The following is a 15468-nucleotide window of genomic DNA, read 5'->3' as shown; positions in this document are numbered from 1 at the left end:
ACTTCTTGTAGTCCTACTAGTGTAATTTGTTGATTACAGTTGCTCTTCAAATAATTCATATACTTCTTCCAGTCTTCTGTAAATCTCTGGTCCCGCAGGTCTCGAATCCTTCCTGTCATTTTGTCTAATTCTGCATAGTCCATTAATTTTGTCTGCCATTCTTCTTTCGTCGGAATTTCTTCTTGCTTCCATTTCTGGGCTAACAATACTCTTACCGCTGTTGTTGCATATAAGAACAGTTTAGCATCTTGTCTGTTAATGGCTTGGCCTATAATACCAAGTAAAAATGCTTCTGTTTTTTTTAAGAATGTATATTTCAACATCTTTTCCATCTCATTATATATCATTTCCCAGAAGTACTTTACTCCTGTCATTTTTATTTTAGCATTTTTCCTTTTCTTTTATGGATCAGGCATGGGGGAATTGGGAGAATTTAAATAATCATCATTATTTAAATGTGTTTCTAAGCTGATGAAATTAAAAAGCTTTGTACACTGAGAGGAGTGGGAGGCCCTCTTCAAATATATTCTAGGCCAGTGTTTCCCAAAGTGGGCGATTCCCCCCTGGGATGATGGAAGGATCCAGGGGTGGCATAGTAGCCTCAAGTGCAATGGGGGGGCATTGAATAAAAATAAGCGGGCAGTGGAAACATAAATAAAAAATAATTTTTTGAAAACCCGTTTGTACCTGTTTCATCTGTTGTGTAATGACACTTACCAATGTAACACAGAGTTCAAGCTTCAAGGTGTCTTATTTATAACATCTTTCTTTAGAATGATACAAGATGTAGGTAGAAATATAGGTGCATAAAAGAATGCAAATTTGTCACTGTATCTTTCTGTTTGTTCACTTAAAGTGGGTGCTGAGTAGGTTTTTTTCTGAAAAGGGGGCAGTAGGCCAAATAAGTTTGGGAACCTCTATTCTAGGACATGTAATATATTTTTTAATATAGCAATGGATGTTATGAGCCTGGAAACTTGTTGACACAGATGCATGATGGGAATTGTGTTTTTCTTGGCACTCTCACCCCTGATACGTACGTACTTTCTATACTAGGCATAAAGAGACTTCCTGTTTTGATTTGGGAGGAGGGGACTAACAAGGGTTAATCCCACTTATGCAAGTTGTTTGGAGCAACTACAGCTGATTGTGAGGGAACTCAAAGGCTAAAGGTTTGAAGCAGAAATAACCTATCTGAGAAGTTTGGAAAGGGGTGTGTGGGTGTTCTTATTAAGGTTGTGTATCAGACATGGACAAATCCTGGATTCTGAACTGAATCACCTTGATTCAAGTCCATCTGGGATTTAGCTGGATCTGGTTGAGATAGCTCCAGAATCCTCCATGTTTGACCCAGAGAGACCCAGGACTGTCAAAAGGGGTGTGATTACACAGGAAGGGGTCTCATGGCTTCTGCAGTCCTGGCTGGCTCAGGATGGCAGTTGAAGGTGAACTGTCAGAGAGGAGGAGGAGATGCCCTCAACACGAGGAGCCCAGGAGGGATAAAAACAGAACAACTTGGCCACACCTCCATGACCTCCTAGCAGGCCTGGTGCCCACATGCCCTTTATGTGAATGGGGGAGCAAGTAGATCCCAGTCCCTGCAGCTGCAAAGGACTTCAGAAGGTGCTGGTGAATGAATGAGAGACAAACAGACATCACTTTGGTGCATCAGTGCATCAGCCTCCCTCTCCCACAGATTATCCTTTTGCTGTCTGCATTAGGGATCTTCCTTTTGGAGAAGGGATTGTAGTCAATGAAGCAGTATTTGCTAACCCTCTGTTGGTTGTTGTGGAAGCCTCTGTGCAGCATTTACAGTTTTTCTTATGCAAGTCAAGCTCTCTTCCTGAAAGGAGTCGTGGTTACTTAGTGCTTGACCAGCAGCAACTGTTAAGAGTTGAATGCCTACAGTGTTCACCACAAGATAGTTTACCTCCATGTTTGGTTTACAGCCATTTGCGCATCCTTTTTGCACAGTGCATGTGCACTCTGTGTTCTCTGCAAGGGGGCGTAATCCAAGGGAAATCTACAGTGAGTCACAAAGATGCCATGAAAATCATTCTGGAAATTGCTGCCAGAAGCTGATGAACGAGTTATTTATTTAGCCAATACCCTATATTCAGTGGAGGAAGAATAGACATGAAGTATTTGCAGCTGTCGTATTTTAAGGCATGTCCCCCACCCACTTTTAATTAACTTAAAAGTGTAGTCAGCGGAATATAACTTTTAAGGTCTCTCATGTCTTCTCTCATGAACCCAAATCCAATGGCCTCACTTTACAGTAACTACCGGTAGGTTTTAAGCTTATATGATGTGCTCACACCATCTTATTGTCTCCCAGTTTTAAAGTTTATTCACCTACATATTCTCAGAATGGGACAGGTTGGTAATTCAATACTAAGAAATGACTAAAGCGAGTTTTAAAAAACCTCCAATGCAGTAAGTTACAAAATCCATATTTCAACATTCTATCAATATAAATGACTGGAAATAATGAATAAGTTGGTGTATTGAAGACACTGTACACTTGTAATACTCCGCGTTCTCCATTGAGCTACACAAAAGGCGGCAAGAATTACTGCTTGCAATATTAGGCCTCTTCTTATTGAAGAGGTATCAGATAGCAGCAGCAGCAGAAAGCTTTCAAATAATGAGACAATATAAATTCTTGTACACTGAGCTTCAACTGTTACTTGATTCCTTGCTTCAATTATATTAAGTGTCCTAGCATTGTATTATTAGGTTTGCTTCAATCATTAGTAGTGCACTGGAAAAGGATCCACCCCATTGATAATGTGGAGGTAACAAAATATTGTCAAAAGTTGTACAACTATAAGCACATTTTCAGTGGCTGATCAAAGGGAAATCATTGCTTCAGTAGACTTACTGTATAAGAAATGTCTGCTATTCGGAAGAGTTCGAAAGGAAGTCACATCTGCTTCAAAAACCAATTTAAGGGCAAAATTGTGTGTTTACCTCACATTGAGAGGCTATTGTCCAGTTAAACAGTTAGGAACATAAAAGCCTGCCTTATCTTGTCAGACCGTTGGTCCACCCAGTTTAGTATTTTCTACATTAGCAATGGCTCTCCAGGATTTCAGACGGAGTCTCCTAACTATCCCTCAAGATGCCAGGGATTAAGCCTCAGACCTTTGGCATGCAGTGCTCTGCTACTGAGCCACTACCTTCTAGAATCATATATAATTACTATACTATACTATACTATACTATACTATACTATACTATACTATACTATACTATGGTCGTACCTTGGTTGTCAAACTTAATCCATTCTGGGAGTTCATTTGACTCCCGGAATCGTTCGAAAACCAAGGCGCAGCTTCCAATTGGCTGCAGGAGCTTCCAGCACTCAATTGGAAGCCACAGAAGCTGCATCGGATCTTCAGCTTCCAAAAAACATTTGCAAACCGGAACACTTACTTCCAGGTTTGTGGCATTCGGGAGCCAAAACATACAAGTACCAAGGCGTTCGAGAACCAAGGTACGACTATACTATACTATACTATACTGGGTGACCTTGGGCCAGTTGCTGCCTCTCAGCCTAACCTGGGTTGTTGTGGGGATTAAAGGAAGAGAGGGAGAACCATGTGTTCTTCCTTGAGCTCCTTAGAGGAAAAGGTAGGGCATAAATGCAAAAAATAAAAATGTTCCATGTGTTCTTCAACACTGATTTTACAGAGTTACTGAGCACAGGAAAAGCCTATGCTACTGGAGGTCTACGCCTGCAGGCTTTTCTTCACCGATTCTTCACTGATATTCACACCCCAAGTGTGGACCTTAGGTGGGCAGCCATTCATGCTGTGCAGCCACAGGTGTGCCTGCCCATTCTGTGCCTGCTGTCTGTTCATGCAGTGTGTATGTGCACTGGGCTATAGTGATGGTCTCAAAGTCACTGTAAATTCCATGGTTCAGTGAATGTAGATTTGAACCTAGGACTCCCTAGCCATAGTCTGAAATTCTAACCAGTACGTGCAGAGTAGCCTTCCAGGTGTTGGTGGGACTCCATCACCTGACCATTGGCCACAATGGCTAGGGCTGATGGGAGTCCCAATATCTGGTGGGCAGCATATGGGTGACCCCTGCACTACACCACACAAGCGTTAAGTGTGAGCTTTTATTAAAATGCTTTGAAAATACACACCATACATTTAAAGCACCCCCGCCCCAAAGAATGCTGGGAACTGTACCCCTTACAGAGGTGCAGTTCCAGCTACCCTTAAAAGCGAGTTCTGGGGACCTTTTTGGAGGAGCAGAAATGTGTTTTTAATGTCTGGTGCATATTCAGTAAATCGCTATTAAGAGAAAACAGGGTAGGACCTCCAAAGTTCAGGTTTGACAACTCAGTCTTATCTTTTCAGTTTATACAGAAACCCTTTCAGTGACATGACTGACAATATAACTGTTGCTGAAACACTAACATGTTACTTGCATGTTTTCTTAAAATGTATTTAGCATTGATGGCATACTGATAGTGGCAAAATTAAAACTATAATTTCTAGTTAAATTTTATTTTAATTGTATTTTCATTAGCAATGAAACAAAGGGCTTGGTTGAAACTGCAATGTGCAGCTTTTCAGTTCAAATTTGATCTTGGCAATCCACATCTGTGTGCATTTGAAGTTGAATCCTTCAGTTCAAATTCAGACTTATGTCCTCCCCTCACCCGTGTGTCCAGTCTACCAGCAATATCACATCTAGTTGTTTCTAAATTCCACTGCCACACCCCAATCATTCTCTCCATTCTAAGGCAAACTGGGCATGTGCACAGGTAACATAAAGCCTGTGAGCACACCCCTTTAAAAAAAAGTCCTGCCCAGGATGTGTGTTGAATATGTGTTTCTGTCATGCCTCAGCTTTCTACTTATGCACAAATCTGAGAGTTTAACTATTAAAAAAAGTACTCACTGCTGCTCCATTTCAGGAAGTATACACAATATGACATAAATGAGGAAACAAGCAGTGTGCACAAGTTTGGGGAAAGATTGTAGTGGTGCAGTTTGTATGATGAGATTTCAGCTTATCCACAAATCTAAGGGTTTAACTGTGGGGGTGAGGGTTACTTCACTGCCAGAGTGATACACAGCTGCCAGAAAACGAATGAGAAAGAAAACACAAATAGAGGGTGTGGAAAGAGTTGGTAACAAGCCAGTTCCACCCAGAGGGGGGGAAATGATGCTAAGTGTCCACTGCCAATTTATTGAACATGCATCCCCCTCCCCTGTGGATTATCTTCAAATCCAGAAAAAAATAATTTACTGGTAGAAAACAGAGATTTGAGTGACATTGTGTGGATGACATTATATAAATTGGGACACAATCAGATTCTAATCCACACTAAATTTCAGTGTGGATAAACCCCAAAGAACAAGAGAGGACTCTTGAAAATGCCAGCAACCAGTCCTATATTTCAGCTGTTCCTGTGCAAGTTAGGAAGAATAGTATTAATCAGGAAGCAAGTATAGCAGCTTTCTTCTTTACAAACTTCTTTGCAGGTCAGTTAGTGCACAGAGGGGAGTGGGATTGCATATGCTGGCCCTAACCTCCATTCACTGTACAAAGCATGTATACATGCAGGAATTGTACATGTGTTCAAGAATCCTGGTTGCATCAGCATTCCTAATCACAAGTACAGATTCTACATATGTACAACTGTCCTTTCTCACATCCTACCCAACAAATGGAATTAGATCACCTGGTTCCTAAACATGCTTGCACCAGTGGGAATAGGATTTGGTCTCCAAGGGTGACAGATTGGTGACACCTAGCTTTTCATCTCCTCAGAAAGTTAACACGTTACAGTAGGTACAGATATAAGCCTACTCTGCAAAACTATGAAACTGCAGCTTGTAGTCTGCAAATATTTGCCACTTGGGTTTTCTTAATGAATAAGTACTAGTACAAGTCCAGTGAACTAAAATTTATTAACTTTAGAAGGGATTTCTGGTTCTCTCTTGTATTTTCAGGAGGTACTACAAGCATGCTGTGTGGTCTTTTCAGTGCATCAGTGAGCCTGGTTTAAACACAAATATGTGCACAAGCTGAAGCCAGAATTAGACATCCAGTGAGAAATGAGGTTTTTTGATCCCATATTTGGTACAAAGCTGAGGGATTTGCAACAGAGAAATGGCAAGTGTATGGCAGTGTGGAATTCTTTCCCCCCCCCCCCCTGCTATCCACACAGACAGACACAGCCCGCCATCCCTCAAAGCCTGGTCTCTGAACAGGGCTAGGGAAAAACAGCTGGGCAGGGGGGTTAAAAAAGCCGCCTCACAGCTGTGCATGATGGTGCCCGATGCATTTCCAAGCCCAACCTTCTCTCTGCTTACTGTTCACTTTTTATTGGGAACCTCTCGGGTGGAAGCGCCAGGCCGCCGCCTCCCTCCTCCTCCTCCCGAGCAGCCCTTGGAGCTCCCTCCCGGGATGTCCTGATCCCCGGCAGACCCGGAGGCAAGGCCTGGCGGGGCCTGGAGTCCCACGGCAGCCCTGGAGCAGCCCCGCCGCCCACAGGCCTCCTGCCCAGGCTTCCCTCGGCGTGTGGGGTTTCCTTTGGCTACGTATTTTGCCTTCTCACTTTGTATTTTTATGTTGTGTGTCCCGTCCCCCCCCCCCCGCCATCTCCGGATGAAGGGGGTTCTACAAATCAAATCAATTCATCAATAAAATTATTCTCTATTTTATTCCTACCCCGCCCTTTAGAAATATATGAGGGAGAAATCCCCCATCCTTCAACGAATTAAAGCTGTTTTCCTACGAAAAACCTACAATCCCAAGCGCGGCGACAGGCGCCTCAGAGAAGCGCCCCTCCCAGGAGGAGGGAAAACGGCCCAGACGCCACAAACGCGCATGCGCCGCTCCAGCCCCGAGCCGCCGGAAGAGCGCCGGAAATCGACGTCACGACTCCGGGGCGAAAATGGCGGCCGCCTGCGGAGGCGCTTCAGCGTTGGGCGCGCTGCTGCTGCCGCTGCGAGGCCGCCTTCTCCGGACGAGCCGGAACTACTCCGCTGGCTACTCGGCGGCCGGCGGCCGCGGCAAAGGTACTGCGGAAAGCCCCGAGGGGCTGGGAAGCGAGGGGCAGCTCCGCGGGGGCGCTGCGACGGGAGAAGCCGGGCGGGCGGGACGGGGCAAGGGAGCGGCGCAAACCCGGCGCGTTTCAGGAGGGCTTTGTTTCCCTGGAAGTGGTGCGCGGGGGCTGCGAGAGGAAGACGCTTGCTGCCCTCTTGAAGCAGCAGCAGAAGCAAAGAACAACGGCCGCAAAACCTTGAGGGGTCCAGAGGGTGGCAACACGAGGACGGGGCCTTCTCTGCAGTGGCTCCCCGTCTGTGGGAAGCTCTCCCCAGGGAAGTTCGCCTCCATTATACACCTTGAGGCGCCAGGCAAAAACGTTCCTTTTCCACCAGGCTCATTAAACAACTTGTGCCCTTTGAAACGGGGGGGGGGGGTATTGTTTTTGTTGTTGTCATGCCTTAGACTTGGGTGTTTTATTCTGTAAACTGCTCTGTCATCCTCTGATGAAGGGCGGTATAGAAATTTAATAAACAAACAGATAAATTTCACTAGCAAAACTTGTTCACCGTTAAAAGGAAATAGGTGTCACTGAAATTGATGTGATTTACCGTATTTTTCGCTCTATAAGACGCACCAGACCACAAGACGCACCATGTTTTTGGAGGAGGAAAACAAGAAAAAAAATATTCTGAATCTCAGAAGCCAGAACAGCAAGAGGGATCGCTGCGCAGTGAAAGCAGCAATCCCTCTTGCTGTTCTGGCTTCTGGGATAGCTGCGCAGCCTGCATTCGCTCCATAGGACGCACACACATTTCCCCTTACTTTTTAGGAGGGAAAAAGTGAGTCTTATAGAGCAAAAAATACGGTATTTGAGAACTAAGGGGAATTGAGACTTACTGAGTAGGAATGTGGGTTCTTGAAGGGTCAGCAATAGTGAATAGGTTTTTAAAAATACCTTTAAAGGAGACTAGAGGGCTGAAGTATAAGATCTAGAAAAAGACTAAAAGCATAGGAACAAGCAGTTGCATAGGGAAAACCAGAACTAAGAAATGGCAAGCCTGTGAAAGGGCATAAGAGCCTTCCAAATCCTGCATCCTGTTGCAACTTTCAGAAATCTCCTACTCAGAGAATACTCCCTTGAAATGAAGGCTTCAATTAGTCACCATGGTAAAGCTATTATAGTAGACTTAACAAAATTAAATCTGTGCCTCCCTATCTGCTATGGAGGGTTTTTTATGCTGATGGTTTAAGTATTACCATATTTTTCGCTCCATAAGACGCACCTTTTCACTCCTAAAAAGGGAGGCATGCAGGAAAAGCCCCCAAGAGCTGCACACAAGCTCCATGCGGCTCTTGCGGGCTTTTCCCCAGGAGGGAGAAGGAACTGACGCGGCCAGTCAGTCCCTTCTCCTTCCTCGTAGAAAAGCCCTTAAAGGGTGTGCGGCTCCTGTGGGCTTTTGCGAGGGTATTGCCATAGCCACGTGCAGCTTCTTCCTCTTTAGCCGCGCACAACCTCTCCAGCCGGGAGAGGCTGCATGCGGCTATGGGAGAAGCCAAGACAGCGAGCAGAATGGATCCCGCTCGCTGTCTTGGCTTCTTTGCTCTTTGGGGCTGTGGGGAGGGGGAACCCCGGGCTTCCCCCGGCAGCCCCAGAAGCTCTGGGAGAAGTGGACAGGCTGTGCGCAGCCTGTCCGCTGCTCTTCGGGGATGGGGGTGGGGGAAATAAGATTTTTTTCCCCTTGATTTCCCCCTCTAAAAACTAGGTGCGCCTTATGGTCTGTGCGCCTTATGGAGCGAAAAGTACGGTAACTAAACCATAAGATTCTCTCTTCCACACTGTTATTTGAATAATAGAATTTGCACATATGCAGTAATATTGAATAAAATAATATATTTTTCTGAAATATTATTTTCCATTATAGGTGCATTGGTACAAAGAGGAAGGACCTCACAAAATGATAAATATCGGAGAGAGGTAAGAAACTCAGGATGCATGTGGATTATATTTTAAGCCTATTGGATCTTATTCTGTTTCAACATACTGACAACTGTCATTTCTTCCAAATATGTATCCCTGAAATTAAAACTCTATGAAAGAACTAGGATTCTCACAAGAGCAGTTTTAACTATGTAGTGTTGTGTTTATTGTAGGCTTTCACCTACTAAGCTAGCACTTTTAAGTGTTAGTTACATGTGATATACCACAATTACAAAATTAAGTCATTAAGTAATTCAGAAAAGGCCCTCCACAAAACAGTTTATATCAGTTCTTATTCAGCTACAGCCAAATAAATACTATAAATGAATTTTTGGCTATGTGAATTGCTTTGTCCTTGCTAATAAGTTAGGTTGAGAGCTAGAAACTAGTCCAAGTCCATGCTTTGACCTTTATGGCTCAACAGGGATTTGAGCCAGGATTAATCCAGTTGGAGTCTAAAACTCATGTGTCATACTATATGACTCATATAAGGGGTGTGTGAGAACATCTGTCTCGAAAAACTGATCGATGTTAAAGCATATCTTGTCATAAAAAATAGAATTGTCTCACATTTTAAACTTTATTTTTGTTTGAAATTTGCATTAGACTGCAACTCCCAGAACTGAGAAGATGGAGGTTGATCAGGATTGGACTAGTGTGTACCCTGTTGCAGCTGCTTTTAAACCTTCCTGTGTGCCCCTTCCTCTTCGAATGGGCTACCCAGTGAAAAGGGGTGTACCTCCAGTAAAAGAAGGGAACTTGGAACTCTTAAAGGTACAGTTGTATCCTGCTATTTCAAAGACACTGTTTTTTTCAGTGTAGAATGCAGTTGAAGGAAACAGATATACAGTATAGTAGTCTTGCCCTTTCATCACAAGTTATTTATATATAATTTTTTTTAATATACTGCTAATAAAAAACAAATCAGAACAGTTCCCAACAATTGTATGTAAAACCGTGCCATGAAAGTTATTAAAAAATTAAAATCAGAAGTTAACTAATTACTGTGGAAGGGTGTACTCTTAATTGTCTGCACAAGCCTGATGGAGTAGAAAAGTTTTCAACAGCTCTTGGTACAGCAAACTAAATATGACATAATAGGCATCACTGAAACCTGGTGGGATAGGTCCCACGATTGGAATGTAATAATGGAGGGATACAATCTATTTCAGAGAAACAGACCAGACAAGAAAGGAGGAGGAGTGGCGTTATATGTCAGGGATGTGTATACCTGTGAAGAGATCCAAGATTTAGAACCTCAAAGCCAAAGTGAGAGCATTTGGGTCAAAATTAAGGGAGAGAAGAATAACAGAGACCTCATTGTGGGAGTTTACTATAGATTCCCAAGCCAAACGGAGGACATAGATGATGCCTTCCTGGAACAGATGGCCAAGCATGCAAAAGGAAGGGAGATAGTAGTAATGGGGGACTTCAATTACCCAGATATTTGTTGGATGTCAAACTCAGCCAAGAGGTCAAACAGATTCCTCACTGGCCTTGCAGACAACTTCATTGTCCAGAAAGTGGGAGAAGCAACAAGAGGAACAGCCATTTTAGATCTGGTCCTAACCAATGTTGATGACCTGGTTAGTGGGGTAGAAGTGGAAGGATCATTAGGCGCGAGTGATCATGCTCTTCTGAAGTTTACTATACAGCGGAAAGGAGCAGCCAAGCATACTAGGACTCAATTTCTTGACTTTAAGAAAGCCGACTTCATAAAACTTAGGGAAGGGCTGGGTGAGATCCCATGGACAGTAATACTAAAAGGAAAGGGAGTTCATGATGGCTGGGAGTTTGTTAAGAGGGAGATAGTAAAAGCACAACGTCAGGCAATACCAATGAGACGGAAACATGGAAGGTGCCTAAAGAAGCCAGGGTGGCTATCTAAAGAACTTTTAACTGAGTTAAGATTAAAAAAGGATGTGTACAAAAAATGGAAAAGGGGGGAAACCACCAAAGAGGAATTCAAACAAATAGCCAGCACGTGTAGACACAAAGTCAGAAAAGCTAAAGCACAGAATGAACTCAGGCTTGCTAAAGAGGTTAAAAGCAACAAAAAAGGCTTTTATGGGTATGTCCGTAGCAAAAGGAAGAACAAAGAAACAGTGGAGTCACTCAGAGGAGAAGATGGTGAAATGCAAACAGGGGACACAGAAAGGGCTGAACTCCTCAATGCCTTCTTTGCCTCAGTCTTCTCCGATAAAGAAAACAATGCCCGACCTGAAGAATTTGGAGCAAATGATTCAGCAGAGGAAACACAGCCCAGAATAACTAAGGAGATAGTACAAGAATACTTGGCTAGTTTAGATGTATTCAAGTCTCCAGGGCCAGATGAACTGCATCCAAGAGTATTAAAAGAACTGGCAGATGTGATCTCAGAACCACTGGCAGTCATCTTTGAGAATTCCTGGAGAACAGGCGAAGTCCCGGCAAACTGGAGGAGGGCAAATGTTGTCCCTATTTTCAAAAAGGGGGAAAGAGAGGACCCAAATAATTATCGCCCAGTCAGTCTGACATCAATACCAGGGAAGATTCTGGAGCAGATCATTAAGCAAACAGTCTGTGAGCATCTAGAAAGGAATGCTGTGATCACCATTAGTCAGCATAGATTTCTGAAAAATAAGTCATGTCAGACCTGATCTCGTTTTTTGACAGAATTACAAGCCTGGTAGATGAAGGGAACGCAGTGGATGTAGCCTACCTTGATTTCAGCAAGGCATTCGACAAGGTGCCCCATGATATTCTTGTAAAGAAGCTGGTAAAATGCTGTCTTGACTATGCTACCACTCAGTGGATTTGTAACTGGCTGGCTGACCGAACCCAAAGGGTGCTCATCAATGGTTCCTCTTCATCCTGGAGAAGAGTGACTAGTGGGGTGCCACAGGGTTCTGTCTTGGGCCCGGTCTTATTCAACATCTTTATCAACGACTTGGATGATGGACTCAAGGGCATCCTGATCAAATTTGCAGATGACACCAAACTGGGAGGGGTGGCTAACGCCCCAGAGGACAGGATCACACTTCAAAACGACATTGACAGATTAGAGAACTGGGCCAAAACAAACAAGATGAATTTTAACAGGGAGAAATGTAAAGTATTGCACTTGGGCAAAAAAAATGAGAGGCACAAATACAAGATGGGTGACACCTGGCTTGAGAGCAGTACATGTGAAAAGGATCTAGGAGTCTTGGTTGACCACAAACTTGACATGAGCCAACAGTGTGACGCGGCAGCTAAAAAAGCCAATGCAATTCTGGGCTGCATCAATAGGAGTATAGCATCTAGATCAAGGGAAGCAATAGTGCCACTGTATTCTGCTCTGGTCAGACCTCACCTGGAGTACTGCGTCCAGTTCTGGGCACCACAGTTCAAGAAGGACACTGACAAACTGGAACGTGTCCAGAGGAGGGCAACCAAAATGGTCAAAGGCCTGGAAACGATGCCTTATGAGGAACGGCTAAGGGAGCTGGGCATGTTTAGCCTGGAGAAGAGGAGGTTAAGGGGTGATATGATAGGCATGTTCAAATATATAAAAGGATGTCGTATAGAGGAGGGAGAAAGGTTGTTTTCTGCTGCTCCAGAGAAGTGGACACGGAGCAATGGATCCAAACGACAAGAAAGAAGATTCCACCTAAACGTTAGGAAGAACTTCCTGACAGTAAGAGCTGTTCGACAGTGGAATTTGCTGCCAAGGTGTGTGGTGGAGTCTCCTTTTTTGGAGGTCTTTAAGCAGAGGCTTGACAACCATATGTCAGGAGTGCTCTGATGGTGTTTCCCTCTTGGCAGGGGGTTGGACTCGATGGCCCTTGTGGTCTCTTCCAACTCTATGATTCTAGGTATTTTAAAGTTGAAACTTGCAAATTAAGACTTTCAAATTAGTGCAAGGACCCTGAACCTGTCTCGGTAGTTGATGGGTAGAAAGTGCAGATGCTTCAACAATTTTCTTAACCAGATGCCCCCATCAACAAACTGACCACAACATTCAACACCAGCTGGAGCTTCTCGACCCAAGCCCAAGGACAATCTCACATAGAGCGCATTGCAGTAATCCAGCTCTGAGGTTACCAATGCATGGTAACCAGTGGTCAAGCTATACCTGGTGGACCAGATGAAATTGGTAAAAGGCAGTCCTAGTCACAGAGGATACTTGGGTCTCAATTGACAGATGTTTCCAGGAATACCTCCAAGCTATGCTCTTGCTCCTTCAGAGGAAGTGCAACCCCATCCAGAACAGTCCGAACAGGTAACTGTCATGCCTGTCTCCCAAACGTAGGAACAACGCACCCAAAGAGCCTCCATTTTCCAAGGATTTGTGCCCAGCTTAGTGGTCAAACTATTTTCAGACACCCAATTCTGAGCTTTCACAGTCTCTCATGGTTCATATGTTATGGAGAAGTAGAGCATAATGCTGACACCTTGCTCTAAAATTCCTAATGACCCCACAATATGGATGTCAAATTGCACTGTGGAAAGGATAGTACCCTGTGGAACCCCATAGCACAATTGCTAGGGTTTGAGGAGCACTTACCCAGTGCTACTCTCTGAACACACCCCTGAAAATACAAAAGCACGGTAATATGGTGCATTCAGAACCCATCTCACTAAATTGGATCAGGAGGATGCCATGATCAGTGATATCAAAAGCTACTGACAGATCGAGCAGAAGTAAGTCACATTTCCCCCTGTCCCTGTACCATTGAAGCGCGCAATCTCCACAGCATTTAACTGAAATGGACTCCATATATCTTTTCCTGAGGCTACGAACCTTTACAGCAAGAGAGATTATTCCCTGCCCCAGTTGCATAATGTTAAGTGCCTTGTAACAGAAAGCTTCGCTCATTTCCTTTGCTTTCCTATTCTTAATCTTCTTTCAAAAGGACTCTAAATAGTTTACTTTAATATTGGTATGAAGCTGTTATTCAATAATGTCAAGGGGGTACTGCAATGCCACCCCACAAATACATACTCTGTCTTGGACTGCTATGCCCTCAGATTTCTATAGTTGAACCATTCCATCTGTTCAAAACAGCTGAACCTATTCTGTTTTCAAGGGAAAATTCTGTTGTTTTTTTCATATCCATATTGGACTTTTAAACCTTCTGACCAATGCACAGTCCTTGGGGGGGGGAAGCAAGTTGTGTTAACTGTGCTTTTACATATAAATTAACTGTTGTACAGTGGTACCTCGGGTTACATACGCTTCAGGTTACAGACTGCACTAACCCAGAAATAGTGCTTCAGGTTAAGAACTTTGCTTCAGGATGAGAACAGAAATCGTGCTCCGGCAGCGCGGCAGCAGCAGGAGTCCCCATTAGCTAAAGTGGTGCTTCAGGTTAAGAACAGTTTCAGGTTAAGTACGGACCTTTGGAACGAATTAAGTACTTTACTTAAGTATTTTACTTGCTGCTTAGCGATACTGAAGGAATCCTTTGTCCTCATTTAGATGTTTTACAATTATGTATTAGATTTAGACTGAGTTACATCTTGTTTCAGATCCCCAATTTTTTGCATCTGACACCAGTTGCCATCAGGAAGCACTGTGCTGCTCTTAAAGGTAAGTTTCAGATCTCTTTCATTGATTAAAAAATAGGTGGAAGGCAATGCTAGCAGGCTATTCTTTGTTCTCAGCACTTGACTTTTATTAAAAAAAGGAGGTGAGGGTCGGGAATTTGTAAACAGCTATGCCTCTGATTGGCATATTCACATCATATTCCACTTTAATTACTTGGAAAGGGATGAAGTTCTTAATACATTTTTCTCAAAGTAGCTATTGCCAGATTGATTGCTGTGATCTTGCTCCCACTGCTCACTTTTCAGACTTCTGCACAGAGTGGCCAGCTGATGTTGATAATGATGAGAAATGTATGCAGCACTTTCCTATTGAAGTTGACACAGTAGATTACATTTCAGCAGGCCCATCTGTTCGCAATCCTAAAGCAAGAGTGGTGACCCTAACAGTAAGTAAACTACAGAAGTAACTTCATTTTTAACATAGGGCTCTTAAAACAAGTTCATTTGGTTTGATTACAAAGCAGGCAGAAATTAAACTTGCTGTTACTGCAAGACAATGTACAAGAACTGTTTGCACTGATGAAGCAATTAACTTAAGAAATGAAGAACCACCCATTAGAAATTGCTTCATTTCTTGGCACAAAATCCAGTAACATCTAATGGTATTTAAGTGCTGTAAGCTAATGGTCAGGTTAGATGCCTATTTTGAATATAGAACAAAGCATTAGGAGAGAGAGATAATGAATCTATAAGGCCATATTTTTTCCAGCCATTTTTGTGTGTGAGGTCATTCATTTAATATTGTCCCATCAGTATTCAAGATACTGCAGAAGCAGAGATGACTTTGCCCAAGCCACTTAATATAAGTCATCTTCCTGTGTTCCAGGGTCAAACTACTGCACCATCTAGCTTAGTTTGTCCACACTGACTGCCAGCCGTTCTCCAGGTTCCAAACA

At 43.4% G+C, this 15468-nt stretch overlaps 2 protein-coding genes across 5 annotated transcripts in view; one reads left to right on the top strand and one right to left on the bottom strand.

Moving 5' to 3' along the window:
• The window catches only part of LOC310706950 (potassium voltage-gated channel subfamily KQT member 1-like), a 333457-nt gene extending 326866 nt beyond the window's left edge, over positions 1-6591 (bottom strand). For 3 of the 4 annotated variants that reach the window (XM_083503371.1, XM_083503370.1, XM_083503372.1), the window contains exon 1: positions 6345-6591. The gene's annotated coding sequence lies outside the window, so the exon portion shown is untranslated. Of the gene's footprint in view, positions 1-2884; positions 2936-6344 lie in introns of all 4 variants that reach the window. The other variant, XM_083503367.1, reaches the window with a different exon arrangement.
• A 277-nt stretch (positions 6592-6868) lies between these two features.
• Positions 6869-15468, top strand: part of MRPS35 (mitochondrial ribosomal protein S35) — a 36036-nt gene continuing 27436 nt past the window's right edge. Inside the window, exons 1-5 of the mRNA XM_083503548.1 lie at positions 6869-7052; positions 8946-8998; positions 9608-9775; positions 14495-14555; positions 14819-14958. Of these exons, the coding sequence (XP_083359674.1) occupies positions 6929-7052; positions 8946-8998; positions 9608-9775; positions 14495-14555; positions 14819-14958 (546 nt within the window). The 5' untranslated portion in view covers positions 6869-6928. The remainder of the gene's footprint in view (positions 7053-8945; positions 8999-9607; positions 9776-14494; positions 14556-14818; positions 14959-15468) is intronic.

Source organism: Podarcis liolepis (genome assembly GCF_965112155.1).
Source record: "Podarcis liolepis genome assembly, chromosome: 5".
NCBI lineage: Eukaryota > Metazoa > Chordata > Lepidosauria > Squamata > Lacertidae > Podarcis > Podarcis liolepis.
Note: the sequence above shows the minus strand (reverse complement) of the source record. Positions and strands in the feature narration are given on the sequence as shown.